Raw genomic sequence first — 27,939 nt, forward strand, 5'->3', positions numbered from 1 at the left:
GCACGTATTTATGGAGAAGGCCTCAATAAATAATGGCTGTTGCCCAAGTTCCCCTAGCAGGCAAGTTGCAGGGCCTTGTAGTCCTGCATAATGCATAAGGAAACAGGGGCATGATCAATTTTTGTCACTGAAAGGTCCAAGGCATACTGCCTTCAGGTACAGCTTGATCCAGGAACTCAAGTGATTCTACCAGAACCTGGTTTTTCTCTGTCCAGCTCTCAGCCCCTCTTCCTGCAGACTGGGCTCCATTTTTCAGACAGACTGTCCCTCCCACAGACACAAGGTGGCTTCGGCCACGGCAGACCACACATCATAACAGAGTGAATGCAGTAGAAGAGGCCACCTGTCCACTCTTCTCCAGGCACCAGTAACAGCCCCATTTTGCCTCAATGGCTCTGGCTGGGTCACAGAGCCTTCCCTGAGCCAACCACTGGAGCCAGGAAAGAATGAGGCAGAGAGGCCGCAGGCTCACGGCTGGAATTGGGGGCACAGCCAGCAACACCGAAACCTCACAGCTTGAGAATGTGGGGAGGCTGGTTTCTCAAAGCAACCTTGGTGTTACCAGGTGGAAAGCAAATGACTGGCAAACAACAGGTGAATCACAGCACCAAGCACCCAGCCGACTGAAGGAGCCAGAGGATTTGTTCACCTTCCTTTGGTTGCTGACTCACTGGGGACAGGGGGCGTGTCTCCCCGACCACAGAGCCACAGGTTGCTGGCGCATGGAGGCCTCGAAGAGCACCACCCATCATTTCTGAACGTGGGCAGGACCATCCAGCTCGAAAACCATCGGGATGCTCAGTAGTCAACGAGCATGCAAAGAACGAGGTGGACTTTAGTAATACTTCGTTAGTCCTGCCAATTAGTAAAAATAAATCCAACAACGGACATTCAGCTCATCAAAGTTTCCTATTGTTGTCACGGAAAGTGGACATTCCTTGAGAAGGGCGTAAGCTTCCCCACTGTCTGCAAACCAGCCTGGGGTGTTGCTGGCGCCAGCTCGCTTCCAGCTAACCATGCAAAAGGGTCGTGGTGCTGAGCACTGTCTCAGGCGCCAAATGGGCGTGAGTGCCTTACACACGCATTCTTGTCACGCCTCGCACAGTTACCCAGACGTCACAGAGGAGGGCACTGAGGCTGCGGAGGGACCAGGCTGCCTGGTCAGCTGCCACCCTGACTGCCCCAGGCCTTGTCCGGCCCCCGGCATGGTGCACACCCCCCAGAAGTGATCTGCACCCGCGAGCCCATGCCCCTCTCGGGCCAGAGCCAGGCCTCTGTGCCATCTCTGACTCCCAGTTCTTGCCTTTGCATCTCTGGGTGCTTCTGCCCTTGGAGGGCCTGCTGGTCTCTTTCTCTGGCCTCTGCTTCCTTGTCCCGGAAGATGTCCAACATCCAACCACTTCCCATCTGTCACTGCATTTCCTTCCTCTCTCGGACGCACCTTTAACACACCCCGTGTTACCAGAGGCCCTGCTGTGAGCAGACCCCCCGACCATGATGTTCCTGGCCGAGCTTCTCCCGGGCACCAGGCCCGGGCTGGGGAGTGAGGCCACCATCCAGCCAGCACAGCTCTGGGTCTTTCAGAGAATGAGTTCACCCCTCACCACCCAGCCTCTGTCACACCCGAAAACGTTTCTCCCTCAGCGTTCCCCGCACGGCCTTACCCCAGCCCCCTACCAGCCCGTCACGGGAGGGCCCTCTGCAACATGGCTCAGCCCACATGTGGCTGAGGCTTCCAGCTCACAGGGGTGGAACAGATGTTTAGCAACCCCCCAACCCGGGCACCGAGACCCCTCTGAGGAGAGACTCCGTGCTGTGTTCACAGGTGACTGCTGGCTGTTGGCGGCCATCGCCTCCCTCACCTTGAATGAAGAGATCCTGGCTCGAGTCGTCCCCTTAGACCAGAGCTTCCAGGAAAACTATGCAGGGATCTTCCACTTCCAGGTACCTTAGTGGTTGGCCCACACTTCTCCTGAGCAGGTCCGGGGGCTAGGGACAGGTCCCCTGGCACAGCCGAGCTCATCAGTCCCCAGCATCTGCAGACTCCTACGACTTGCTCTTCTCCAAAGGACAGATAAATAGCAGCAATCTCCCTGTGCTGCTCCCGACTCAGGGTCCCAGGAGGATGGCAGTGGGGAGCCCCTTGGGACAGGCAGGGAGGGAGGCAGAACAGAATGACTTAGGAAGCCATTCCCAGATGTTAGAAGTTTATTATTTGAGGTCTGAGACAGAATGGTAAGGGACTGCTCACTGTCCTCCTATTAAGGTGGTGAGTGAGAAAATATTTTTAAAAGCTTAAGGTGCAGGGCCGAGTGCTTGCCCACAGGAGGAGACTTAGAAGAAGCATCTCCTCCCAGGTGGGCTCAGTTGACCCCGGGTGCCCCCTCTTCCACCGCAGATGGTTTTGTTGGGACAAAAAAAGGCTGAGGGGGACCGGCTGCAGCTGAGGCTCCAGGTCCCCATGCTGCCACCGGCTGCTCCTCCAGCCCACCCCATGCCACCTCCTCCCCTCCTTCATCCCCCAGTTCTGGCAGTACGGCGAGTGGGTGGAAGTGGTGGTGGACGACAGGCTGCCCACCAAGGACGGGGAGCTGCTGTTCGTGCACTCTGCAGAGGGGAGTGAGTTCTGGAGCGCCCTGCTGGAGAAGGCCTACGCCAAGTAAGTGGCCGTGCCTTTCCCTGTGACAGCCTGCCGCCCTCCCGCTGCCCTGGATTCTGAAAGCCATCAGGAACGACTCAAAGGCTTCTTGAGTGGGAAGCCTATTCTGTAGAAGAACGACTGTGGCCTAACCTGGGCTCTAAGTTCAGGGGGGTAATGCGTGCCCGGGGCCCAGCCTCCGTGCACTGACAAATGGCCTCTGCTGCCACTGACACCAAATGTACAGGAGCGAATGGGGGCACTGAGCGCGCCAGCCTGGAGTGGGGCCTTGCACTTCCTTGGCAGGTCAAGCTGCATTTTTGTCAGCTAAATACAGCGAAGTGCTGTTGCCAGTGGGCCAAACCATCCATGGCAGAGGTGCGGAAATTATGGATATTGGCCCAGAATAGGTGGTGTCTCTGATTAGAAATGGTTGCCCATATACTCTTCCCAGCTGTGTCCCTCCCACATGGCCCAGAGTCCAGCTGTCCAGTGCTCGACACTGCCCACTGTCAACGGGAAGGCCCGCATCCACTCCCCTCCAGAATGGCCTCATCCTGGCCGTGCCGCCGGGGCTCGGTCCACTGAAGTGACCGGCTCTCAGGCATTGGGGATGTCTGTGCTCACAGCCCCGGCCAGGGAGGAGGGCCAAGGTGCACACACGCAGCCATGAGAGTCTGGCCCTCAGAGCCACTTCTAAGTCACATGCTCAAATTGTAGGGTTAAAAAAGCCCCAGGGTGCCCGCATGGACCGAGGGAGCAATAAGCCCCCCAACGCTGCCTGCTGGTCTGCTTAAGTGCCTTTGTTATTGAATTGTTGTCTTTTAAAGTGATAAATGCCAGATAGCTAAGTGGCAGACCTCTGCTTTCCTGTCAAGAAACAGGAAGGATCACAACAGGAGGCTGGTCCAGACCATCACCCAGGGCCTTCCAGCTCTCAGGTTCTATCAGATTTTTAAGAAACTTTGAAAGGACCAGGGAAATAGTAACTGGGGAGACAGTCCCTGGCCCTCATGGGCACCCTGAGTTGGAGACAAAGGTAAGGAAAACCTGAGCACAGGGTCCCTGGAGTGTCCAGCAAAGGAGGGTCAAGAAAGGGGCCCATTGAGAGGTCACAGCGTCAGCAGCAGGGGGCAGCAGCATGTCTTCCCATCCTGTAGGGTCAACGGGTGCTATGAAGCGCTCTCAGGGGGCGCCACCACGGAGGGCTTTGAGGACTTCACAGGCGGCATCGCCGAGTGGTACGAGCTGAGGAAGGCCCCTTCCAACCTGTTCAAGATCATCCAGAAGGCTCTGCAGAAAGGCTCCCTCCTGGGCTGCTCCATCGATGTAAGTGCCGGCCGCCCTCCCGACCCTGAGTCTGGTCCACTGCAGCTGGGGGAGCCTCCAGCAGCACCCAAGGAAACCCACTGCCCTGTTTGCAGCCCTAGCCCATCCCTGTCCACCTTACCGAGCATCACCTGGGCCCCAGGGGTTGCTAGGCAACAGCCAGGCTGTCTGGGGTACAAGTGAAGGGGCAATGGTACCTCCAGCCCTTCCCTCTCCAGCCCATTTTCCACCCTCAGCCTCCTGGGAATCACCACCCAGGCCACAGGTCCCCTGCCCTCTGCTGGTCCCAAGGGGACCCCTCCCTGCAGGGCCTGTGCCTAGAGCCCGGTGGCCCTGCCCAGGCAGCTCCAGGCAGGGATTCTCAAACTCCTTCTGAAGGCCATGTTGAGGCACAAGACCCTTCCTACCCACAGCCCACCTTCAGATTTGCCAAGACACCCCGTGCTGGGCCACCAGATGCTGTCTGGTGACTGTCCTGGGCCCAGACGCTCACCAGCCTGCTCTCTTTGGGGGGTCCTAACTCCGCCCTCATTGACCTGCAGGAACCTGTGAATGCGCCAGGCATGCGCATTCATGCAGGTACTCCCTCTCCCTAACGGTTGTTGCATTTAGCCTTTGCTCTGGTTGTGAACTCGGCTCAGCGTCTCAAAGTGGTAGCAGGAGGTGGGGCAGGTGCAGGAAAGCACAGCTCTGTCCTGCCTGGCCACACCCTCCAGGCCACTCCCCTGCAGTTGTGTGCCCCCGCATCCCAGCCCCTGGGATCCCAGGGAGCGAGTGGGGGTGGGGGGCAGGCCAGATGCGCCAGCCAGGGCTGATCTTCCCCCGTTTCCAGATCACCAGTATGGCAGACTCAGAGGCCATCACGTTCCAGAAGCTGGTGAAGGGGCACGCGTACTCCGTCACCGGAGCGGAGGAGGTAACGCCCGCAGGGGGGTTTCCGGGGCCTTTCTCTGCCTGGGACTGCAGGGTGGGGCCCCCGAGTTCCCACAGCTGTTTCTACAGAGGCTTCACATTCCTGAAGCTCAGACGGGACTCACTGGGCTGTCCTTTCTGGTTCCTTCCGGAGCTTTGGGTCTGCCGGCGTGCGCTGCCCTCTGGTGGCCGCAGGGTCCGGTGCCAGACGCTCTGATGTTTCTGAGTTTTGGAACTACCTTACTCTTCTGGGCCAGCTAAAAATAAAGGAAGGATACTTTATTTTGTGTAGTGTGTTATACTCTCTCCAAATGCTTTTACATTGGGTCTCCCAGAAGCATCCATGCCCAAATTAGTGTTCCAGTCTGACTCTGCCATTGCCAGCTGTGTGGTCCCAGCAAGTTACGTAAACTCTGCCGCTTAGTTTCCTCACCTTTAAATCAGAAATGGAAATTTCTGATCTTTGCGGTGATTCACAGAACGTGCTCCGACTGTGCCTGGGACGTGGTGTCTAAGTACGCAGATGGGCTTGCTGCTGCTATTAGTATTATAGATCATATTAAGCGGCCCGAGTTCACTGTCAATGACGAAACCCAGACTCGACCTCAGGTCTTCTAACGTGCCCAGTGGTTTTCTTTTTACCTTGATTTTTGTTGCCTCCTACCCCATACACACACATCTTTTTATTTTGAAAAATTTCAAGTCTGTAGAAAAGTGGAAAGAATAGTAGAGCAACGTGCAAATGCTGTTTCCCTGGAACCACCCGGTGGTGGCGTTCCGCCACATCTGGCTGGTCCCTCTCTGCGTGGGCACTTTCTCCCGGGCCATTTGAACATAACTTGCAGACGTTACATCACTCCCGTTCTCTTACATAAAAATCCCAGTATCCTTTTCAGGCCCAAGAAAGTAAACACTAATTTAATAACATCACCTAATCTATAGTCCACATTTATATTTTCCCCCAAGTATCCTTTATAGTGTCCCCCGACCACCCAGATCCAGGATTCGATCAGGAATCACGCCCATGGTTGCTTGTGACTGGTGTTCTCCTGACAGGCGGCAGAGCTTCCCTGAGCCCCTAGGACAAGAGCACGTCCTGTTATAGTTGAACTGTGGTTCGGAGCAGAGTCTAGAACACGTGCATTTGTGCCTCAGGCTCACAACAGATGTTAAAGAGCCCAGATCCTCCAAGGGCTGGGTCCTAGGAGCCGTCGAGGTGGGCAGTGGTGGGGCTCTGCCTTTTTGTGACCCCCCCCCCCGCTTATAACCTAGACTCAAACCCCCGGCTCAGGGAGAAGGAGGTCTTGGGCCCGAGAACCTCCAGGCCTGGCTTGAATGCACCCTCCCTCCCGCCCTGCAGGTGGAAAGCAGAGGAAGCCTTCAGAAACTGATCCGCATCCGAAATCCCTGGGGAGAGGTGGAGTGGACCGGGAAGTGGAGTGACAAGTGAGGAGGGCGCCACTGGGGCCTGGGGGTGTATCCTGCCAGGAGGCCCTGGGGAGATGGAGGGAGGGCTCCCTGCCCAAGAGCACAGGCCACACCAAGGGGGCTCATGGGGATGGTGGGCCCCCTAAGGCTTGGAACCAGTGTATTCCAGCCATCTGGGCGCTGTTTGTAAGGCCCAGGCCCCTGTGATGCTCATTCCTCTCATCCCCTCCCGCTCCATCTTTCCCACACTCAGATTTACCTGCTATTGGATCTTCCGGGGGGGAAAAACACACCTTTCTTTCCCCAAGCACTTGTTGTCTTCCAAGGATATATCAGGGGTGTCCAAACTTTTGGCATCTCTGGGCTGCCCTGGAAGAAGAATTGTCTTGGGCCACACATTAAATACACTGCGACACATAATCACAAAATAATCTCTCCATGTTTTAAGTAAATTTACTATTTTGTGTTGGGCAGCATTCACAGCCATCCTGGGCCACGTGCAGCCCGTGGGCCACAGGTTGGCCACCTGTGCCCACTGCTGGCCTGTCCAGTCCCAGCCACGGCGCTCCTCTGTCTCTCTCTGAGGGGCTGTGTTCATTTCCTGGACTCCCCCTCACTACACCCTTCCAGGATGACACATCCTCTCGCCTGCTCCCCTGCACCCCTTAGCCACCTGTCATCTGCGTCACTTCCCTCCCTGACCGGGGTCTGGGCCCTCAGAGGCGAGCAGCGTGTCCCTGGTCCTCCGTTTCGGGGGCCTTGGGGAGAAGTCATCGCCCCATGTCACTTTCTAATGGCTCTCCGGCAATTTGGTTTTCCAGCTGCCCAAACTGGAACACTGTCGACCCAGAGGAGAAGGAAAGGCTGACCAGACGGCGTGAAGACGGGGAATTCTGGTGAGATGATCGCAGTGGAGGCTTCAGGGAAAGAGGTGTCTGCTCTGCTGTCTTTACTGGAAAAGTAGCGAGAGTATCGTGTCGAGGGCCCAGGGGCGTGGGATCTGGGGTTTGTCGTTGTTTTAAATCACTGTAAGACCCTGAACAAAAAAATTCTCCAAACCCTTCCACGCGTCCATCCCCACCCTGGGGTTCAGAGCTGAGCAGCCACATGGAGAGAGGGCTGTGAGGACCCTGCATCCATGCTCAGGTCCCCAGAGGAAACAGGGAAAAGACGAGCATTTTCTGGAGGTTTGTCCCAATGCCGTAGGACACTGGGCCCTTCAGGAGCGCAGGGGGCCCGCACGTGTGTGTCTGGGCCACTATGTGACCACCTCCCCCGATGACTCCCTGTTGACTAGACAGGCTCCCGTGTGTTGTCTCGTTTCATTCTCGGGGCTCCCATTTTTACAGAGGAGGGTGCTGGGGTTCAGGGAGGCTGAAGTAACTTGCTCGGAGTCACCCAGCTAGAAGGGGGCAGCACCAGGGGCGGAGTCTGCCTTCTCACAGCGGATCTGGTGTCCACCAGCCCGAGGTGCAGTCTCTCGGCTGCTCTGCCGGGCCTTGGTCAAGGCTGTGCCCTCTTGTAACCGGATGCCCGTGCCCCTCCTCTGCCAGGATGTCTTTCAGCGACTTCCTGAGGCACTATTCCCGCCTGGAGATCTGCAACCTGACCCCCGATACCCTCACCAGCGATAGCTACAAGAAGTGGAAGCTCACCAAGATGGACGGGAACTGGCGGCGGGGCTCCACTGCGGGAGGTTGCAGGAACTACCCGAGTAAGACCGCCTGAGGCCAAAGGACCCCTCACCCACCCTGCCCCACTGTGCCACTCCCCAGCCAAGCGGCTCCTGCCCACTGGCCCTCTGCCTTCCTTCTCCCCAAGTCTCCATCTCCACAGCCTTTTCTGGTTCCTGCACTCACCTGCCTCCCTCCCCAGGTGGAGCCCAAGCCCGCTGTTTCTGTGATGTCCCCTGCAGGCCCCAGGTTCCCTGTACCGTGGCCTTTCCACCAGCCTGTGGAGGCGGCGCTCAGTCCTGCTTCCTGCCCAAGGGCCTCTTTGCCCACCCAAGCCCAGCAGCCCAGCCCTGCAGGGCGACCTCGTCCCCTGGGCCTCCGCGTGCCCGGCCCTGGTGGTTGCCCAGCAACCCTAGCGCCCAATTCACTCAGCATGTGCTGGTGGACCCTGCCGAGATGGGGGTGAGGATTTACTCCTCTGTCCCATCCTCCATGGACTCTCCTGGCTCTTCTGCCTTGACGGCCCAGGCCTCCTGCCCCCGTGCCCCTCAGAAATTATCTAAAGAGGATGACATCTGCCAGTTAGGGGGCACAGTTGGGGGCTAGGAATCCACATGATTCCATTGAATCTTCGCAACGAGCTCTGGAGGCAGATCCTTTGTGATCCTCTTTGTGATCCACTCTGCAAACCCTTTAAGATGAGGGTTTGCAGAGTGACTGCCCAGGCTGACTGTGGAGTCGGTGTTTTAGGGACCCTGGTGGCAGGTCATGGTCAGATATTGATGGTCTATTACCAACGAGGGAACGGTGGCTCTAAGCGCCACACCTGGGCCACAGAGCAAGTAGTCAGCCTGGGGCCTGCTGACCAGTACCTCTCGCTCCGGTGGTTTTAATCCTTTGCCTCAAGTATGCAGCCACCACGGGGCAGGGCCAGAGGTACCGGGGAGGCCTGCGCCCCAGACGAAAACGTCTCTCCTGCCCACTGGATCGGGAATCACAGACTCTCTTAAGGGCCAGATGGTCTCTATGGCAGCTACTCACCTGCACTGCTGGAGCCTGAAGGCAGCCATACTTAAATGAGTGAACATGGCTATGTCCCAATAAAACTTTACAAAAATGGGCCACTGGCAGCCTGCAGAGCCAGGCCTGTGTGCCAAGCCCTGCACTAGGTGGCGCCTTCAGTTCCACAATTAGAGTTTTGTTCCATTAGGTGAGGGAAGGCCATGGCCCACCTCTCCTGAAAAATGAATGAACACCAGGTCCTTCCTATAAGTGGGTTTGGAAGTGGGGAGGACAGAGACACCTGGGGATGGCCAAGGGGCCAGGAGGACAAGGGACACAGAATGAGAAGATGTTCCTGGCGTCTGGGCTCACTGAGGGGGAGCAGGAGCTAGTCCCCAAGTCTCCTCAGCCAGGACAGGGGGCCGCAGCGCTACCCACCCCATTCCAGGGGGACAGAAACGGTCTCCTAGAGAAGTCAGCTTGGGGCGAGCGGGAGGGCACTACAAGGGAAGCTCCTAACTTAGGCCCCGAGAGACTCAGACAAGTGCAGGCTGTCCCAGCCCACCCCACTCCCACCCTGACCAGCTGCTGACCAGTCCCCGCCCCACCCGGCTCCTCCACCCCAGGGTCTGCCGCCTTCTCCCACCTTCTCCCACCTCTCTGGGAGACAAGGGCAGAGCCCTTCCCCCCCAGACCCCCTGCTCAGGTGACTGACCCCAGCCCACTCCGGCACAGACACTTTCTGGATGAACCCCCAGTACCTGATCAAGCTGGAGGAGGAGGACGAGGACCAGGACGACGGCGAGAGAGGCTGCACCTTCCTGGTGGGCCTCATCCAGAAGCACCGGCGGCGGCAGAGGAAGATGGGCGAGGACATGCACACCATCGGCTTCGGCATCTACGAGGTGGGCAGCACGGGGTGCAGTCCTACCGCCCCTTCCCCTCGTTCCTCTCAACCCCTGCGAGGAAGGCCACCCCCATGGGCAGAACCGGAGATGGGACTGCAGGCAGGGAGCGTGTCCCAGGGAAAGCAAAGCTGCAGGGAGGCCCCTGCACTTGCTCTGTGTCACCAGGAGGTTCCAAGCCCTTGGCTGGACCCCATGTCCCCCTCTCAAATGCCTTCATGTCCCTTCTCATGTGCTCCCAGGCCTGGCATTCTGGTTGGCCCACCAGTCCCTAAAAAACAGGGAACCGAAGCTGAGAACAGAGTACCCTGGCCTCGCACCAGGAAATACTGGGAGGGCAGGAACTGAGCCAGCAGTCTGGCGGGCCAGAGCCCAGCCAGGCCGTGGGCCTGGCACTCAGGACAGGGAACCGCGGGCCGGCTGGCTGGAGCCCCGTCCCCACACAGGCACGTTCACTGTCCGGGTGTCCTTCCTTCTTTCTGCACCACATAAAGAGCAGCCCAGCTCCACCACAGTCCACGGGCTGCCACCATGGGCTGGCCACCTCTGCCTCTCAGGTGTGGAGGCTGGGCCCCTGGACGCCCCTCCCCCCCACCACTCTGCAGCACAGAACACAGCCTCGCAGAGCCTTGGGTCTGTGGAGGGAGGTGGGGACCAGGGAGACTGCAGGGCAGCTGAGGGGGCGCACTCAGGTGGAATCAGGGATGTGTGTATGGTGTAGCTCCCAGAGGTCATGTGGTCCCATCTCCTCCCAGCCCCTTGGCAACCTGAAAGCAGCTGGGGAGCGGGGGAGTTGCATGGGAACCAGGGGTATTTACACCACTGAATCGGCAGATGCTACCAATCTGGCCTGATGCGCTGCCCCGAGGGCCCATGTCCCAGCACAGCACTCAGGGGAGAAGCCTCTGGGAAGGCCCTGGGTGGTCACTGGTCCCATTTAAGAGATAAAGAAGCAGAGGCCAGGAAGGGGAAACAACTCACCCAAGGACATACAGACTGGATGTGGCCTACAGAGCCTCAAACTGAGGCCGCTGGCTCCCAGCCCAGAGGGCCCCCGCCTGGCCGGGCAGCTGCCTCCTGCACCAGGGCCCCATGTTCCCTGCAGGGAGGCCACCGGGTGACCTGAGACAAGTCACTTCAAGGCTCCACACCTCAATTCTGTGCTCTCTGAACCGGGAATGTGCTTAGGGCCTGTCCACGTTATTGCTGGGTCATCGGGTTTTCTCTTAAATGTGGGAATGCTTTGGGTTCCTTGGAAAATAATCACTGGGTTGGTTTCATTACTATTGCTGAGGCCCCAGAGAAAAGGATTAGCAAAGGAGACAGACGCCCACAGTGCTGGCATGTCTGCACACACCTTCCCAGAAGTGGAATTAAGCGTGGGCTTCTTTATCTCTGCAGGTTCCCGAGGAGGTACGTCTGGCGTATGTCACCTGCGGTCCCTGGGGCTGAGGTTCCACAACAAGTAAAAGGCTTAGACTGCCAGCTCAGGGGTCTTGTGATGCGTGGGCAGGGGCTGGTGGCTGGGAAGGGTGAGTCTCTGGCCCTCTAGGTGATGTTGCTCAGGTCCTGGGTCCCACTGGGGCGTGAGCTCAGGGCATGGTGTCTCAGGCTGTCCCCATGGGGACCGCTGCCTCTCTGAGACCTGGCAGAGGCGTGTGTGGATTAGCTCTGGGTGGACAGCTGTGGTCCTGGACACAGGGGCTCTTCACCGAGCCCTGTAGTGCTCCTAAAACAAACCCGAAGGGACAAGCTGAGCCCTGCAGATGATAAGATGACATGGGACCACAGAGCTGGACCCTGTCCCCACCTCTGCCACTTGAACCAGATTCTTGCTATGTGGACACTACATGTCCCTGGGAGTCACTTAGAGGAAGGGACGTCTCTGCGGAGTTGGCTGAAGGGCAGGTCCCCTGTCACCTGTGCCTCAGCTGGTGTGTGTGACCCTGGTAGAAAGCTTGCCATTTGCCCAAAATGGCCCAAATGGTCACCCTCTCACCTCGGTGAGCAAGCACTCCTGGACGTGGGCGGAGCCCTTCCTGCCCTCCACTCCCACTCGTCTCTGTTCATCCGTCAGCTGTCCGGACAGACCAACATCCACCTCAGCAAAAACTTCTTCCTGACGCACCGAGCCCGGGAGCGGTCGGACACCTTCATCAACCTGCGGGAGGTGCTCAACCGCTTCAAGCTGCCCCCGGGAGAGTACATCGTGGTGCCCTCCACCTTCGAGCCCAACAAGGACGGGGACTTCTGCATCCGGGTCTTCTCCGAGAAGAAGGCCGACTACCAGTAGGTCCTCGCACCTCTCCTTCCTCGCCTCCCACCCCTTCTCCCTCCAGTCGCTGGCCTGTCCCAGGCAGGGCTCTGTACTCTCTGAAGGTCAGCCTCTTTTCCGATGGTCCCTGCCTGCTTGGGAGGGTTAGTGTCGGGGGTTGCTGTGTGCAAGAACTTCCAATATTATACTCAGGTGAGTGAAAGAAATAGCCACTCAGAAGGGGTTTGGTTGGAAAGAGTGGCTGTGGAGCACAGGGCAGAATCTAATCGCTCTGCCTGCTCACGAGGTTATTTTCAGTCTAGTGGCCTGTGTTAGACTCGCTAGGAACCCGGTCCCATCACTGCAGAAAGCTGGGCAGCCCCAGCCCTGCAACTCTCCTGTTCTCCAGGGTGAGCTTTCTTCTTCTTCAGCTAGGACTCTCGGGGCCCAGTTCCAGGTCCCAGGGGGCCTGAGGAAGACCCTCCTGAGTTTAAAGACTGTCACTGTGGAGCAGAAGGATCAGCTCTGGACACAGGATGTGCCCAGGATAAACTAACCCCGGCCGGAGCCCCAAGTAGATCAGAGCCGGGCCTCCGCACCGCCTGCCTGCTCCCGCCCTAAGAACCAGGCGGCTGCGTGCACATCGCGGGCTCTGAGTGTTTTGAATGGAGCTGAAAAGTGGCTCCTCCAGGCCAGGCAGTGAGGAGGGTTGTCTGGGGTGCCAGCCCCTGAGTGCAGAGGCTGCTGTGCACTTGGATGACCAAAAGCCAGCAAACAAACAAATCTCTGAATCTCCAAGTCGCTCAGCCAGCACTCCGGCTCCTCCGATCATGTCTGCCCTGATTTCTACTATGTAGGGAACATGGCAGAAACTGGGGCCACAGAGAGATCTGCTCTGCCCGCCCCACACTGGGCCTCATGCCGCACTTGCCTCTGAGCTGTGATTTCTGCAACTGGCCCTTCCCACTCACGTCCCTTCCGGTAACACACAGCTTCCTTCTGTTTCCAGAGTCGTCGATGATGAGATCGAGGGCAACCCTGAAGAGGTACTTGGAGCTCCTGACTGCACCCCCTTGTCCTGGGCCACCACCCCCACTGCACTCCCCCACCCCTGTTACCAGCAGCAGAGGAGCAACAGTAACCCCAGGGGTGGTGTGGGGGGGTCCCGGGGCTTCATACACACAGTGGGGAACTAAGGACACAGCCCTGCCCTGGGCCTACTCAGGCCCCTCCCACTCCAGCTCCAGCCAGCACTGGCCCTGGGCAGCTCCCTGCCCGTGGGGGCGAGTGACCCCGTGCGCCCGGGGTGGGGGCGTTGTGTAGGATAGGCCACCAGTGCTGTACTGACCAGCAAGAGGTTCTTGTCAGTTCACTTTCTGGGCCTCGGTTTTCTCTGTAAAATGGAAGCGCTGGGTGACCAGATGTCCAAGGTCACCCGGGAGTTGTGATTCAGTGATAAATCCTGAAGGGCTGTGACAGACACAACTCAGGAATTTCAAGCGAGGCTCAGTCATCCCAAGTCCAAAGTCAAGAGAGGAATCACCACAGAGAGCGGAAAGGGCTCTTCCTGAGGTCCCGGGACTGGAAGGGGCTGCGTGGTCATCGCTGACTCCTCGGTCACTGAAGCTCCGTGCTTGTCCTTGTCTGCGCTGAGACCTCACAGTTTCAAAGGGCCTCGTGGGCTGTGCTCACCAGCCACTGTCCAGATCCTTCTGGAACATTCCAGCCAGTCTTATGCTTCCAAATCCCCACGAGAGCAGACCATAAAAGGTCCTTCTTTGGGGTTGAATGTTGGAGAAGCCACTTACGTGAGAAATTGGAGTAGAACTCCTTCTCCCGTAGTTCACATTCCCTCTCACGGGTTTTAACTGGAGAAAAATTCCTATGCCTTTGCCCCGCCTTTATCTGCAGCCCAGCAGCCTTCCGATTCAGGCCTGAGAGTGAGGTGGGGAGGGCACCCGGATGGGGAGGGTTGCTGCCCCCGAAGACACACCTGGCTGTCACCTCGTCAGATCCGTTGTCTCACACCTCTCGTGTCCCCTTCCAGATCGAGGTCGATGAGGACAGCATTGATGACGGGTTCAGGAGGCTGTTTGCCCAGCTGGCCGGAGAGGTGGGTGGTCCCCAGATCCCTCTGTTCTGCGCTCTGGTCTGCACAAAGGAAAAGCCAGCTTTCGTCCTCCCTCCGAGAGACTTCCGTTGGAAGGGGTGGGGAAACAGACCAGACAGAAGCCCAGAGTCACTGCAAATGGGACTGAGGCCCTGTGTACATCCCTTCCCCGTGCCCTCCCGAGACACCTGCCAGCCGTGGCCCTTCAGTGCTCACAGTCAGTGCAGGCCTGTCCCTCCCGCCTCGGGATTCTGGGCCACATCCCATGGCTCTTTTCATTTTTCTCTTCCACCCCCACTGACACATGAAACTCGGCCCCTTATCCTTGATTTTCACAAAAAGATTTGGGGAGATGGAAAGGTTTTCCATGTTAAGAATGCAAGCAACTTACTTACAGCATATTCAACTTCCCTGTTCTTAAAAAAAAACAAATCCCTCGGCCATGTAGGCCTCAGTTGTCTTCAAAGTTATACATCATTCTTCTTCCCGCAACTCCAAGAAAAAGCCAACCTGGGTCTTAAACGATGGGGCTTGTCCCTCGTCATTGGACATGTGAAACTGAGTAGAGTCGCCTGGACAGCTTCCGAGGAGCCCTGGCATGAGAAAGCGCTGGGCCTACTCCCTGAGGCCACGGGTTCTAACCAGCCCTGCAGGGAGCCAGATCTGAGTTTCTGAGGGGGAGGCAGGCAGGCTGATGGGAGGAAAGACGCGTGAGAACCAAGCTGAGACCACCAACATGGGCAGAGGGGAGAATGTATCCTTTATAGTCTCTCCGGCAAAGCGCCGGGGAATGAACGCTGCCTGGAGCGCTGTACGTTAAGGCACTGTATCCAGGTGCCGGGTAGAGGGGACAGCAGCAGCACCCCCTGGGGGCTTGTTAGAAATGTGCACATGTGGACCCCATCCAGACCTGCGTCCAGACCAGGCTGGGCCAGAGCGCAGAGCCCGCACGTGTTTGGGACTCGGTGAATCTCGTGGCTCCAAGCCGGCCAATAACGCCGCTCCGGTTGCTTGCCCACAGGATGCCGAGATCTCGGCCTTTGAGCTGCAGACAATCCTGAGACGGGTCCTCGCCAAGCGTAAGTGTCCCCGCCTTGCCAGTCCCTCATCCCCCTGCTTCCCCTGCAGCCGGGAGGGAGCGTGGCAGCCCTTCCCCTGCTGTATCTCAGCTGCTGTGGCTGAGCCACCACGCCCTACTCCCACGTGGATACCACCCACCACGGCCACCGCCACCACCACAGAATTGGATGAGGGAGGCTCTCTGTGATGTGATTTTCAGAAGAACAGAGCTTCCCAGGGTCTGGAGATCAAAGTCGCATCCAGGTTTCCACGGCTTACTAGACTGGTCTTACTAGAACCTTCTTGACTCATCTTTCCCTGTCTGTAGGGTAGTCATGTGACAATTGTAGTGAGCTCTTAAGAATGGTCAAACCTTTTTTTTTTTTTTTAATTTTTTAACATCAATGTGTGGTTGCCTCTCACACACCCCCTACACGGGACCTGGGTTGGCCTGCAACCCAGGCATGTACCCTGACTGGGAATCAAACCCGTGACCCTTGGTTGGCAAGCCGGCACTCATTCCCCTGAGCCACACCAGCCAGGGCAGTTCGAACGCTTAAATGAGGTAACATGGAGAAATGGCCCAGCACAAAGCCCGCACCCTAGAAATGGTGGCTGTTATGATGAGTCACTGGTGAGAAAAGGCTGAGTCAGCCCAGATAATAGGAGCCGGGAAGTGGTCCCACGTCCCCATGTCCCCGCATCCCCTGGCTGCGCTTAGTAGGCAATCACTGACCGAGTCACAGCCTCCCTCAGTAATTAGCCAGAATGAAAAAAGAAATGGACCATTTTATGGTCAAACCAAGGGAATGACATTTAAAAGCTTCGTCTCCCCAGTGCGTGTTTATGAGCCTAACCCAACCCATTTGTTCTTTACTGGGAGAAATGTCCCTTCATTGAAGCCAACGGGCCAGGCAAGTGACATCAAGGCCCCAGAAATGGTGGTACTGGGCCCAGGCGGTGGGGCTTCCACGAAGAATGGACAAAAGCTGGACAGAGGCCTGGGGAGGGGCCAGAGAGCACAGCCTTTCAGCTGGGAATCATTTGTAGAACAGGAAATATCAAAGGACCGATTGTTCACCCTCACTCTTGATGAGAGCTAGAGAGAGGGACACAGGGCCCCCCCCCAGATGTATTTTTGCCCCTGAAATGATCACAAGAGCCGCGCCGCCTCTGACAAGACGGCAGTCCACCACGCAGGGAGTCGGAATGACCAGCCTAGACCAGAAACAGCCATGTGTGTTGTCCTGCCCTGAGCATCAGCCCTGTGGATCATTCTAGAAGTCTCCCAGACTTCACAGACACCTCTGGACTAACCCCCTGGTAGAGCCACAGGGGAGTCCAGGGCCAGCTGGGTCTCCCAGCCCTGTGAACGCGAGCCGCACAACCACACGCACCTCACAGAACCGTGATGACCGGTTCCTGCCAGGCAGCCATGGAACAAGTGGCTGTCTTAAGAGTTCCCTCGAGTCACAGGGCTCCCAGCAGGGGCTTGGCAGCGCCAGTTGCAGGCAGGGCTTCCCCAGAGCAGGCCCTGGTCCTTGCCCTCCCTCCTCCAGCAGGGTGTGAGACAAGGAGGTGCTGTGTACCCCGAGGCCGCCAGGCACAAGTGAGGTCATGAGCTCTTCAGAGGTGCAGCCCGCAGGAGCCCGAGTGGACTAAAGCCTCATTGTTTGCCCACAGATGGAGGGTGGGGGGTGGGGGGAGCCAGACTACGCTCGGATTCAGCGGCTCCTCGCCTCTGAGCTTGGTACCCTCCATCCCTAGCCACCTGCGGACTCTGGCCTCTGCCTGTGGGCCCCACACACAGCCTTGCACCCATACCCCAGAAGGGGTCCAGACCCAGACTGGCAGCTCAGAGACGGCATATAGGTTATCACCTCCACCAGGACATGACAGGAAGGGTGGCTTCCCGTGAGAGCTGTGGGAACCAGGTCGTAGTGGGACAAGGGTCTCATACCGCCCCTGCTAAACACCGAGGAGCCAGGACTCGCCTGGTAGAGAACAGTGTCTCCAGATGGCTCCAGGCCCTCCGCTGCTCACTCAGCTGGGGACACGGGCTCCGAAAGTGCCTGCAGGCAGACGGCACGAGGGAGCCCCTTCTCCTCCCAGGTCCCCCACTTTCCTTTTCCCTGTCTGAAGACCATGGGCGGTTTTGCACCTGGGGGCACTTACTCAGCCATTTATCATTTCTTATTTTAAAAGCCCTTCCGAGAGCCCGGTTTGCCCAGGACAAATATACAGAGAAGCCAGGTCAACATGCTCCCTGTGCCCTGTCCCAACATGGCAGCCAGCAGCCCGGTGTGGCTACTTCATGCCTGGTTTAAGTAGCTACAGTATCCAAAGGTGCAGGCACAGAACCCTGCCATCTTCGTAGAAAACCTCCAGGAGGTTTTCCCGTCACACCTACCTTGTCTTCCAGGCCAAGATATCAAGTCAGACGGCTTCAGCATCGAGACCTGCAAGATCATGGTCGACATGCTAGACGTATCCTTGCACGTGCCGCCAAGCACACAGGTGGGGAGTTGGCATTTCACCTGCAGAGGCTCCGGCACCCGGCCCTCCAGAAAGGCCCGGGGTGGGGTGGATGTAGGACTGTGGTCACCAGCGACCCTGTGTGGCTTCAGATGAGGGAAATCGACCTGCCACACGCCCTGGCTACCTCCACGGGCTCATGGGGCAGGTGAGCCAATGTCCCCAGGGATGAGGCAGGAAACCCCGACAGGTCGCCCACCACTGTCGCCAGGCACAGCTTGGATTTGTCTCCCGAGGTGACAGTGTGTCCTCTACTTCCTCTGGGGAAACACAGTTGACCCTTGAGCAGCGAGGGGCACCGACCCCCCCACATAATCGAAAGTCCTTGTACAGCTTTTGACCCCCCCAAACTTTACTAATGACCTGCTGTTGACCGGAAACCTTAACGATAACACGAACGGCTGATGAACACGTATTTTGCGTTATGTGCATTTTATACTCTATTCTTCCACTAAAGTAAGCTAGAGAAAAGAAAATGCTAAGAAATCATAAAATACACTTAGAGTCCTGTATGTATTTATTGAAAAAAGTCCACATACAAGTGGACCCACAGAGTTCAAATCCGTGGTGTTCAAGGGTCCGCTGTATCCCCGAACTATGACATCATGTGAATCTGGCCGTAACTTTCTTCTTGATCTGCAGAGATGGAGCTTGCCCTCCACACGCATTCTCCTTCCCCTTTGCTCCAGCACCCCCCGGGCCCCCCACCTGCCCCGGGGGCAGGCTCAGCCCGTGTTTCCCCCCTTGCTCCTGACGCAACTGAGGAGTGCTGGGCAGGGACGGCCAAGCTTCTAAGAAGCTCTATCTAGTGGCCTCACGGCCCCCACTGTGCCGCTCCCCTCACAGAAGGCCTCTTAGAAATATGCCAGAAATACTCCCCAAATCAGCAAGCCACTAGGAGCCACCTGACAGCTCCTCTTCAGCGGGATCCGGGGCCCCACAGCACCCCGGACCCATCAGCAAGCAGGGTTGAGGGAGCCAGCAGGTGTCTGTGTGCCCCTTCCACCAACCCGGAGGAAAGGGCCCTTCCGCAAGAGCTGCTGTGGCTCCAGAATGTCCAGGGGCGAGAACGCACCAGTGGCCTGCGGCCTGCAGTGCTCAGACTCCGGGGCTTTCCTTAACCGCGGGCAGTCCGACGGCAGCGGCAAGCTGGGCCTGAAGGAGTTCTACGTTCTTTGGACGAAGATTCAACAGTACCAAGTAAGAACCCAGGAGGGTCCGAGGCAGGGGCGGGGGATCTGCGGGGTGGCCGCGCCGTGCCTGGACCTGCAGACACAGTGACCCTTCAGGGGGGTCGGGGAGCATTTCCGAGGGGTTGGGGACTCGGCCCGCCAGGGAGCTCAGAATGGGTGAAGGCAGGGCCGGGCAGAGGCCCAGAGGACAAAATGGGGACTGCGTGAGTTAAGTGGTCTGCTCCCGCCTTCACATCATTGACCAGAACAGGGTCACGGAAAAGTCACCATCAGAAGGCCGTGTCACCTCTTGCATTTTGGATTTTTTATAATTTTCAAGTATAAAATTACGTAAGACAATCACATGATGCCCCTGGTGGTTGGCTAGGCGATTTGATGGGCAGACTTGGAAACCAGCTCCCAGAGAGGCAGAACACCATTAGCTATCGAAGGCACAAAGACGGCAGCCCTTCCAAGGCCAAACCGGGGGCGCGGAGCTGGAAGGATGCCATCCCCACTCAGCACGTGGCACGCAGGTGGCCAGCCGCCTGCCTGGGGTCCTGGTTCTCATAACTGTTTTGTATGTTCCAGAGAATTTACCGGGAAATCGACGTGGACAGGTCTGGGACCATGAACTCCTATGAGATGCGGAAAGCGTTAGAAGAAGCAGGTAATGCTTCATGGCCGTGTGTCCTTTTGTCCCCTTTGTAGAGGGTGTGGTACGTACAGTTCAGTCCAAAGCTCAGTAAGCAGGTACTGCTTTAGCACAAAGACACCCTTTTCACTCCCCGTTTAGAGACCAGCTGGCGAAATACGATGAGGCCAGGATGCTTTGCCTGCGAAGCCATCTTGTATCTAAATTTCCTTCGGAGCAGCAGGTCGAGCAGGCAAAGCCAGTTCTCGACAGCCCCCCAGCTCCCCCTTCCGGGGACAGGGCTGGTGAGGCAGAAATGCGATGTCTCCGCTCCACTCTTAGGGGAAAGTCCCTGGCAGATGTGGCATCAATAAAAGGGTCACAAGCCTGTGGGAGACCAGCAGAAGGGTAGAAGCTGTGTTTCGGAGACAGACAGGACAACATGAGGTCGTTCGCTGTATTTGCTGGGATATAGTGCTATATAGCAAAGACCCCAAATAACTGGCTTCAACAACATCCATCTTTTTCTCACTTAACAATCCAAGCTCAAGAAGTTCAAGGCCAGGATGGTGGTGCGTGCTGGCAGGGATCCAGCTTCTGTCGTGTTCTGTCACCAGCCCTTAGAATGTTGCCATTATCTGTGGGACCCAGGATGGGTTCCTTGCAGGAGGAGGGAAAGACGGGCTCCTTGCCTTTATGTCACTCTGCACACATGTTCCCCTGCCAGGACTTAGTCATTGGGCCTCCGGTGGCTGCAAGGGATGCTGGGAAATGCAGCCTTGCCTCTAGGCAACCAAGACCCATTAAAAATTCTCTTACCGTAGGAAAAGAGGGAAGTAATATTAGTTTACCATGAACAGTTTCTGCCACACACATCCAAGAAGACTCTCGTCTCCAAGATGACTCAGAGCTAAACAAACAGGCGGAAGTAGGGTTTACTACTTGAAGCAGAGTGACCGTGGAAATGGGGACAGGAAGAGTCTTCTATGTTGGTCAGGAAGGAGCCCAGCAGAGTGAAGGGAAACCGTTCAGAAACAATGACAGGAGGCCCTAGCTTTGCACAACCAATCCAGCCTCCCAGGAGAGCAGCCAGGGGACAAAAGCAAGTCTGATCGTAATGTGAATCGCCACTTCGGTCCCATCACCCGGCACCGAGCTCCACGGAGCAGTCTCAGCCTTAGGAATCCGTGTGTTTGTCCCTTTAACTGCAGGTTTCAAGCTGCCCTGCCAGCTCCACCAAGTCATCGTCGCTCGCTTCGCAGATGACAACCTCATCATCGATTTCGATAATTTTGTCCGGTGTTTGGTTCGACTGGAAACACTCTTCAGTAAGTGGCTGGTTGGGGAACAATTGTCAGTTCTCTTGGTGTTAACGCAGCCTGCCTTTCACGGGGCTGGAATCACCCAAACCGGAGACACGTCTGTGCAGCTGAGCATGGAAATCCTTTGATTTGGGGAGGGAAGGAAGGAATGATAGCTGTGGCTTTCGATGAGTCGGCTGCCGGATGGGGGAACGAGACAATGGGGTCTCAGCTGCAGCTCGCTCCCTCGTGACAGCCTGCTTTTCCTCCTCCACAGGGATATTTAAGCAGTTGGACCCCGAGAACACTGGAACCATAGCGCTCGACCTTATCTCTGTAAGTCAGCAGCCTACACCTCCTGCCTTGCACTGGGCTTCACTCGGGTGACAGAGATCTGTGGTTCATGGACCTGCTCTCTTAACACTCCTCCCGTCTGCTGGGGACTGGCCTGTAAATGCGTCTAGGACCCCACGGTGCATTTTTATTTGCAGTCTTTTCCCAGCTACCTAGTGATGCGTGAGGCCAAGCAAACACAGCTGACACCTCCTCCCGGGAGCTCTGCTGTGCATGTAGCACAGGGTTGAAAGAAGAAGAGGGAGGCCGCAGGGCCCCTCTTAGAAACACGCACTGCTTTTTAGCAAGCATGGGAGAAGGTGTTGTAGAAGGAAGCCCTTTGGATGAAATTCAAGTGGGTGTGGGGAAGGTCTGGGGTTCTTAGAACGGATCTACTTAAAATAGTTTCTCAGAAAATTACTTTCCACCCCGTCTTCCCCCTTGTAAGTAAAACCAACAATAGTAAATAAGCTTGCCATATAGAACTGAGCTCAGGGGTCTAGAACTCCAGCAGTGCCCACCACTGAAAGGCCCGTCGACGCAAATTGGGTTGCAACAGCAATTTAAAAACAGCACAGAATGTTCTCGTTACCCCAGATAGAAAGTTCTCGCACATCAAAGAAAGAAGCCAGCTAGGGTACGCTTTCATTACCTTCGGGTTTCAGACTCCAATCCCTCTGTTCCCAGGGGAGCCGGGCCCGGGGCAGCGCAGGCTGCAGAGGGCTGGGTCAGCTGGTAGGGGTGGGGTCAGGGGACAGGGCAGGGGTGACAAAGCCCCCATGTACCAGAGAGGAGCAGAGTGGTAAGAAGGCAACTCTTTTCCTTGAACTTTGAACTCTAGAGAAAGCCAGCAACTAAATAGCGATTTTACTCTATTGTGCATTTTAAGTAACTTTAGCCAACTGAAAGTGTACTTTAGCTGGTTATAAGTAACGCGAACTTGCTTATGAACACTATGTAGCCTAGGAGCTAGCCCTAGGCTGAGACGGCCATCTCAAGTAAAGGCAGGGCACCTGCGACATAAACGTGCCATCGGGGAAGCTCTGGAAACTCCAGCCCCTTTATCATTCTTGCTGGAAACCCTGTTCCTCCCCAGTGCCCACTGGTCCACCTACACGGGCTGGCCGGCTCAGGCCATCCGCCCCATTTCCAGGGAGTAACGCCTTCACCCCTGGCTCTCCCTCTGAGCCTGAGCCTCCCCTTTAACAGGCCCCCAGAGGTCCCCACGCTCGAGTCTTTTCTAACAAGAAAGCCACCCCCTCCATTTGCAGTGATTTTCGGCCGTGGCTGCAGGGGCATCGCCTGGCCAACTTTGCCTATTGCCCTGTTGTCTGGGCCCATTCCAGGGCAATTCAGTATGCCCTGATTGAAAGCTCCCAGATCACTGCATTGAAGAACTGAGGTTGAAAATCACTAGTTTAAGGGGGAGGGGTCCACCTGACCCCCCTGCAAACTAACCTCTGGCGTGACAAAGCAGAGGGAGAAATGAGGACCCGGATGCTGACCGAGGGTCACGTCTCAGGCGTCTCCATCAACCCTGTAATCCAGTCCATGACCACATGGTTCAAACAACAGCTTCTTACTCACCTGAAAAAAACTAGACTCTACAAGTCAGGTAGGAAAGAGGGGAGTTAGCGTACTGATAGCTTCGGCCTCGCTCAGCCCTTCTGGACCAATCATCTACAGGTACTTAAATAGCCTCTAATTTTAAAAACAGTCACTGAACTGATTTTTTTCTTCTTCCTCACAGTGGCTCTGTTTTTCAGTACTTTGAAGTCATAACTAATCTGCCTGAAGACCTCTCCTGAAAGAAAATCAGCCACGGACTAAGCTTCCATAGAGAAACTTTTTATCTGGACCTTGATTATGGGAACATTTACTTAAACCAATGATTATAGCTGAAAATCATGATACCATTTGAGATAGTAAAAGATTTGCATATCATTAGACTAAATGCGAGTCGCTTAACCCTCGACAAGCTCAAAGAAAGCTTAAAATCTGTAAATAGTACACACTTTTTACTTTTCCACACAGTCCAGTTTAGAGCAATATTAAATCAGGAAAATAGTGCAGGGAGGCATTTAACAGCTGAGCAAACATTCGGTCGATCTCAAAGGACACAAGGTCCTTGCTGGGAATATTGAAAGCAAGGTCAAGTTGGAAAACGCAGCTGTGACGGTTACCAAACAGCAGCTCAGGGCTCATCGTTTCCCTGGAATAAAATCGGAAATAGGACGGTCACGAGGTGACCTTGTCAAGGCATCTGAAGCAGCCAGGTGAGAGCGGTCACTTCTGTCACCTGAGATAAACAAGAGACAGGTTTCAGAGGGTACTGATTGGTTAACAGCGAATCTTCTGAAATTCTGAGTGCCGTGCATACTGAAGGGACTCTACTCTTGGTCAGCGGAAGCCGCACACAGGAGCCGGGCGTCCTGTGTGCAAACCAACTGTGAGGAGGACAGGCCAAGCCGCTCGCAGCCGGCCCCAACACGTCCCGAACTTGGCCACCTGTAGCGTTCGCACATGGAGTTGGGGGGACAGGCGCAGTATCCGCAGAAACCACACGAGCTTGTTTCTTGGCTTTACCTCGGGAACACGCTAACCGTATAACAACATTGCCTTGTTGCCTTACCTTCTGACAAACGTACTGTCAAATAAAGAGTCGCCTGAGCAGTCCCACGCGGTGTGCTGTCCTTCCTGGAGTCCCATACTTCCCGGAGGGGCCCTCCCTGGGCACCCCCTGCAGCGTCTCCTCTCGTGAGGTGTGACACCCCTAAACATCCCGTATTGGGAGGAAAAGGTGTCTGACCTATTATTTCAATGTGGAACTATACATTTTCTTAAAAATCCAGTCCAGAAGCTCTCATGATGGACCTTAAAGCAGGGCAGCTGGCATGCCCACTCCTCCTTGGGCTGTCCCAAGGAGGTGCAGGCATCTCATCAGCATCGCCTGCCATTTGAACTTCACTTCGGTTGGCTCCCACTGATGTGGGGACAGGAGAGCCGAGGAGACAGGCAGACACGCCACTGGTCTGCTGTCGGTGACCCTGCAGGGTCACACAAACGGCGAGGATGTGTGATGACTGGAAATAGGTAAATGCCAGCCTCGTGTCTCAGGAAAAGGTAGGAAGGTGGGTCTCCCAAACTCACCTCAAATGAGTTTAAGTTCTTCTGGTTTGTGCACGGTGTTCCGGGGCCCAGAGAAGCCCGTGCATGTGACTGAATGAATATGCATGAGACTGTGAATGTGAAGGTTCAGTAATCCCCAGGGGTATGTGATCCTCTCCATCTGGCAGCTCAGTATGTTGGGCTAGAGTCAGATGTTCGGGTGACGAAGGATTGAAGGTGGGCAAGGGAAGTGTGGCCAGGGGACCAGGGAGTGGAGCACAGGGACTAAAGTGGTTGGAAAAATCAGACAAGACTATAACAAGGCAATACACCCAAATGTTAAAAGCGGTCACGCACGCGCGCGCGCACACACACACACACCTTCATAGCCCTTTTTTGGTACTTTTAAATACCTCTACAAGGAGCTTTGAAATAAGGATACTCTGAGAATAAAATAAACAAGTGAAAAACCAACAAGGGAGACAGAAAATCGATGTTCAAACTTTAGGACTAAAGAAATAAAAGGGAGATGATGGTGTTTTCGTATTTTCCCATCTTCCCTTTTCCTAATCTGTGGTCTTTAACGTACCAAGTGCGTTCACACAAAGCACCTCACACGGCCTCCCTCAGCTGTGTGACGTGTGCAGGGGTGATGGAATTCAAGCCCGTTTCAGATCAGGAAGACGAGGGTTGGTGGGACGAGTGTCCCGGGCCAGGTCACGAGATGGGTCAGCACAGGCGCCAGCCCTGGACGGGAGCCACCCAGCATCAGCTTCCCATTGCTGTGGGAACATGTGAGCACAGACTCAGAGGCTAGGACACGCCCGCTCCTCCACACTTCCGTGGGTGATTGTCCAACGCCGGTCTCATCCGGCCCCCTCGCTCCTCACTAGAGACTCAAGGAGGAGGCCATTTGGGTTGGCCGAGGCCCCTGATTTCTCACTGGCTTTCACTGGGGGCTGTGGTCAGCGTCCCCATTCAGTGGGTCACGAGCCTGTTCAGCTTCACAGCGATGGCAGGCAGAGTTCTCTGCACACTACAGGTGTCCCCACCTGCCACTCTGACTCACTCTCCTGCTCTGGCGGGCTCGTGGGATGGCCGGGCCCCCTGCCTCATGCAGGACACTCTCCCTGTTTTAAGACCAGTGGATTAGTAAGCTAATTAAATTTGAAGAGTCCCTCACACAGCACTTGGTGTTGGATGGCAGAACCAGCCAGCTCAGGCCTATCACAAAATACCGCCGACTTGATGGCGTAAGCCGTAGACATTTATTTCTTGCAGTTCTGGAGGCTGAAGTCCGAGATCGAGGTGCCGGCAGATGACTGGGTGTCTGGTGAGGACGCTCCTCCTGGCCAGCAGACAGCAGCCTTCCTGTGCCCTCACAGGGAGGAGCGGGGTAGCTCCGCCCCTGCCTCTTACATGGACACGAACCCCATCATGCCCCCCCATCCACGCAAACTACCCCCCAAAGGCCACACCCCAAACACCAGGGCACAGGGGAGTTAGGCTTCCACACGAGTTTTATGGGGACACAAGCAGTCTATATCACCCGGGGACAGGATGTTGGGGGGCGGGGGCGGGGGGATGAGGGAGTTAGAATTCTGTCCACGTACGTGCCCCCTGACATGTATTAGGTCACTCTGAAAGACATGGTGTGGTCTGTCCTTCCTCTGCCTTCCTTGCTGAACTTAGCTTTCACAAAAAGGTGTAAGGAAAAGGGACCACTGGTTCTTTTCATTTGTATCTTCGGTTAAATAAAATAGCCCCACTAAGCAAAACGGGCTCCAGAACAAGTCACGAACTTGGTGACGTAACAAAACAATATGGACCCTTTGTGGAAGTTTCCGTCCCCAAAATCCACGTATGTAACTCAGTGAAGAAACGTAAAACAAAATGAGGCCACAGTCTGGTCTTACTGCCATGGCCTCTGAGATCTTCAAAAACAAAAACAAAAGCAAAACCCCAATTCTCTATCAAAGACCTTCACAAAGCTCATGGATCGCAAAACTGAGCATCTTCCGCCAACAAAGAAACACTTCTCACGTTTCATCACATGGCTGGCAAATCTCATCTTCTGTCTGGGGACGAGATCTCAATGGCTTGTGACCTTAAACAGGGCCGTGCGCGCGTGTGACACGGAAAGCTGACACCGGAGAAAAGCTTACAGTCCAAAAGTTTAATTTTATTACAATTGTTCTTAAGGTAGGCTATGATCTTGACAAATATTATGGGTAAGTTTATACGAAGTCTCTAATTTCCGAGATACAAAAGGCAATAAATATTCAAATTCAGCCTAAAAACAAGATTCTCAACCTAATTCTCTGTAGTGTAGCTTCGTTCCAATATTTCAAAATAGGTGTCGTTCTGAAAACGCTACAAGAACTCATACAGTAAGTTTATTGCTCACTGGCTGCCGACTGACCAACCACCCTACACTGAGGACGCACAGTGTTCGGCCAGCTGGAGCCCTCGGGGGGCCCAGGGCCAGCTGGTGCTGGGCACAATCGGGGTGGCGCCACAATGGCACTGGTCCTTCCCAGCAGGACACGAAGCTGACGTCCCTGTTGTCCAGTAAGTGGCCCTGTTTCCTGCGGACCTTGCGTGTGCCCCGGGACAGCTGCCCCAGCGCGGGAAGGCCAGCTTGCTCACAAGCCCCACTTCTCGGGGCTGGGCCAGCGCCGTCTTCAGCCCTTCATGTCCTTCCAGACCACAGTCTTCATGGCTTCCAGGTTACGTGGTCGTTAAACTAAGTCTTGTGAAGCTTGTGCCCCAAACAATCCTATTACTTCTTCTTAGTGACAACAGAGATTAATTCTTTGTTGGCTACAATCCCATAAAGTGTCAGGCCAGGCTCCTTTGTCTTGGTTTAATTCTTGGGTAGAGCTGTAAGAGAGTTTATAAAATATTTACATGCGTACAAACACGTGGGAGTGTAAGAAATCACAAACTATCGGGGGAAGTGGCGATGAGACAGGAAGGCATGAAGGAAAGGAAAGGACTCACTCCTCCTGCCACATGAAGCCCCCAGAGCTGCCTGGGGACACAGAGACTCACGTTTAAGGACTCTCCTGATCGGCTCTCCTGCCAGGCCGTTCAAAAGGCACAGGTTCCTGAACAGCAGCAATACCAAGCTGCGGCGATAGGACAGGCCGCGCTGCTGCAAGCCTGAGCTCGGTGGGCACGGCCTGCAGAACTGTAAACCGGGCTCCCAGGCCCAGCAACCTGCCACAGGTGATGCGCAGCAGGCTAGCTGCTCACGCACCTGCACGGTCAAGGGAAACGAGGAGGGACCGCAGTCTCTTTCAGCCGGGCCCACAGTGGACACGACACGACGCCTTGGACTCGAGGCTGTCAGGGTCCCCAGACGGAAGCATGAGTAGGGCGCTCTGCTCTAGGACTCTGTGGGTCCGTGTTCTCCCTGACACGTGCCACCACGGCGTGTGAACGTGAAGGTCACAAGCTCTCCGGTCTGGAAGCCCAGGGCAAGTCAAACCAGGGACTCCACTGGCACCCTGAACAAAGGCCCTCCGCCCTCCCTCTCCTCTC

The 27,939-nt window shown here is 55.9% G+C and overlaps 2 protein-coding genes across 2 annotated transcripts in view; one reads left to right on the forward strand and one right to left on the reverse strand.

The window, feature by feature from the left end:
- CAPN2 (calpain 2) overlaps window positions 1-23,964 on the forward strand; it is a 47,148-nt gene extending 23,184 nt beyond the window's left edge. Inside the window, exons 3-21 of the mRNA XM_024575964.4 lie at window positions 1,826-1,944; window positions 2,526-2,659; window positions 3,799-3,967; window positions 4,800-4,883; window positions 6,240-6,325; window positions 7,129-7,203; window positions 7,861-8,021; window positions 9,718-9,887; window positions 11,289-11,300; window positions 11,965-12,176; window positions 13,151-13,187; window positions 14,189-14,254; window positions 15,273-15,330; window positions 17,733-17,797; window positions 18,977-19,045; window positions 19,609-19,687; window positions 20,863-20,979; window positions 21,230-21,288; window positions 23,036-23,964. Coding sequence (XP_024431732.1) covers window positions 1,826-1,944; window positions 2,526-2,659; window positions 3,799-3,967; window positions 4,800-4,883; window positions 6,240-6,325; window positions 7,129-7,203; window positions 7,861-8,021; window positions 9,718-9,887; window positions 11,289-11,300; window positions 11,965-12,176; window positions 13,151-13,187; window positions 14,189-14,254; window positions 15,273-15,330; window positions 17,733-17,797; window positions 18,977-19,045; window positions 19,609-19,687; window positions 20,863-20,979; window positions 21,230-21,288; window positions 23,036-23,059 — 1,796 coding nt within the window. The 3' untranslated portion in view covers window positions 23,060-23,964. The remainder of the gene's footprint in view (window positions 1-1,825; window positions 1,945-2,525; window positions 2,660-3,798; window positions 3,968-4,799; window positions 4,884-6,239; window positions 6,326-7,128; window positions 7,204-7,860; window positions 8,022-9,717; window positions 9,888-11,288; window positions 11,301-11,964; window positions 12,177-13,150; window positions 13,188-14,188; window positions 14,255-15,272; window positions 15,331-17,732; window positions 17,798-18,976; window positions 19,046-19,608; window positions 19,688-20,862; window positions 20,980-21,229; window positions 21,289-23,035) is intronic.
- A 259-nt stretch (window positions 23,965-24,223) lies between these two features.
- TP53BP2 (tumor protein p53 binding protein 2) overlaps window positions 24,224-27,939 on the reverse strand; it is a 51,795-nt gene continuing 48,079 nt past the window's right edge. The window contains exon 18 of the mRNA XM_053912707.2: window positions 24,224-27,276. Coding sequence (XP_053768682.1) covers window positions 27,235-27,276 — 42 coding nt within the window. The 3' untranslated portion in view covers window positions 24,224-27,234. The remainder of the gene's footprint in view (window positions 27,277-27,939) is intronic.

Source organism: Desmodus rotundus, chromosome 10, assembly GCF_022682495.2.
Source record: "Desmodus rotundus isolate HL8 chromosome 10, HLdesRot8A.1, whole genome shotgun sequence".
Taxonomy (NCBI): domain Eukaryota; kingdom Metazoa; phylum Chordata; class Mammalia; order Chiroptera; family Phyllostomidae; genus Desmodus; species Desmodus rotundus.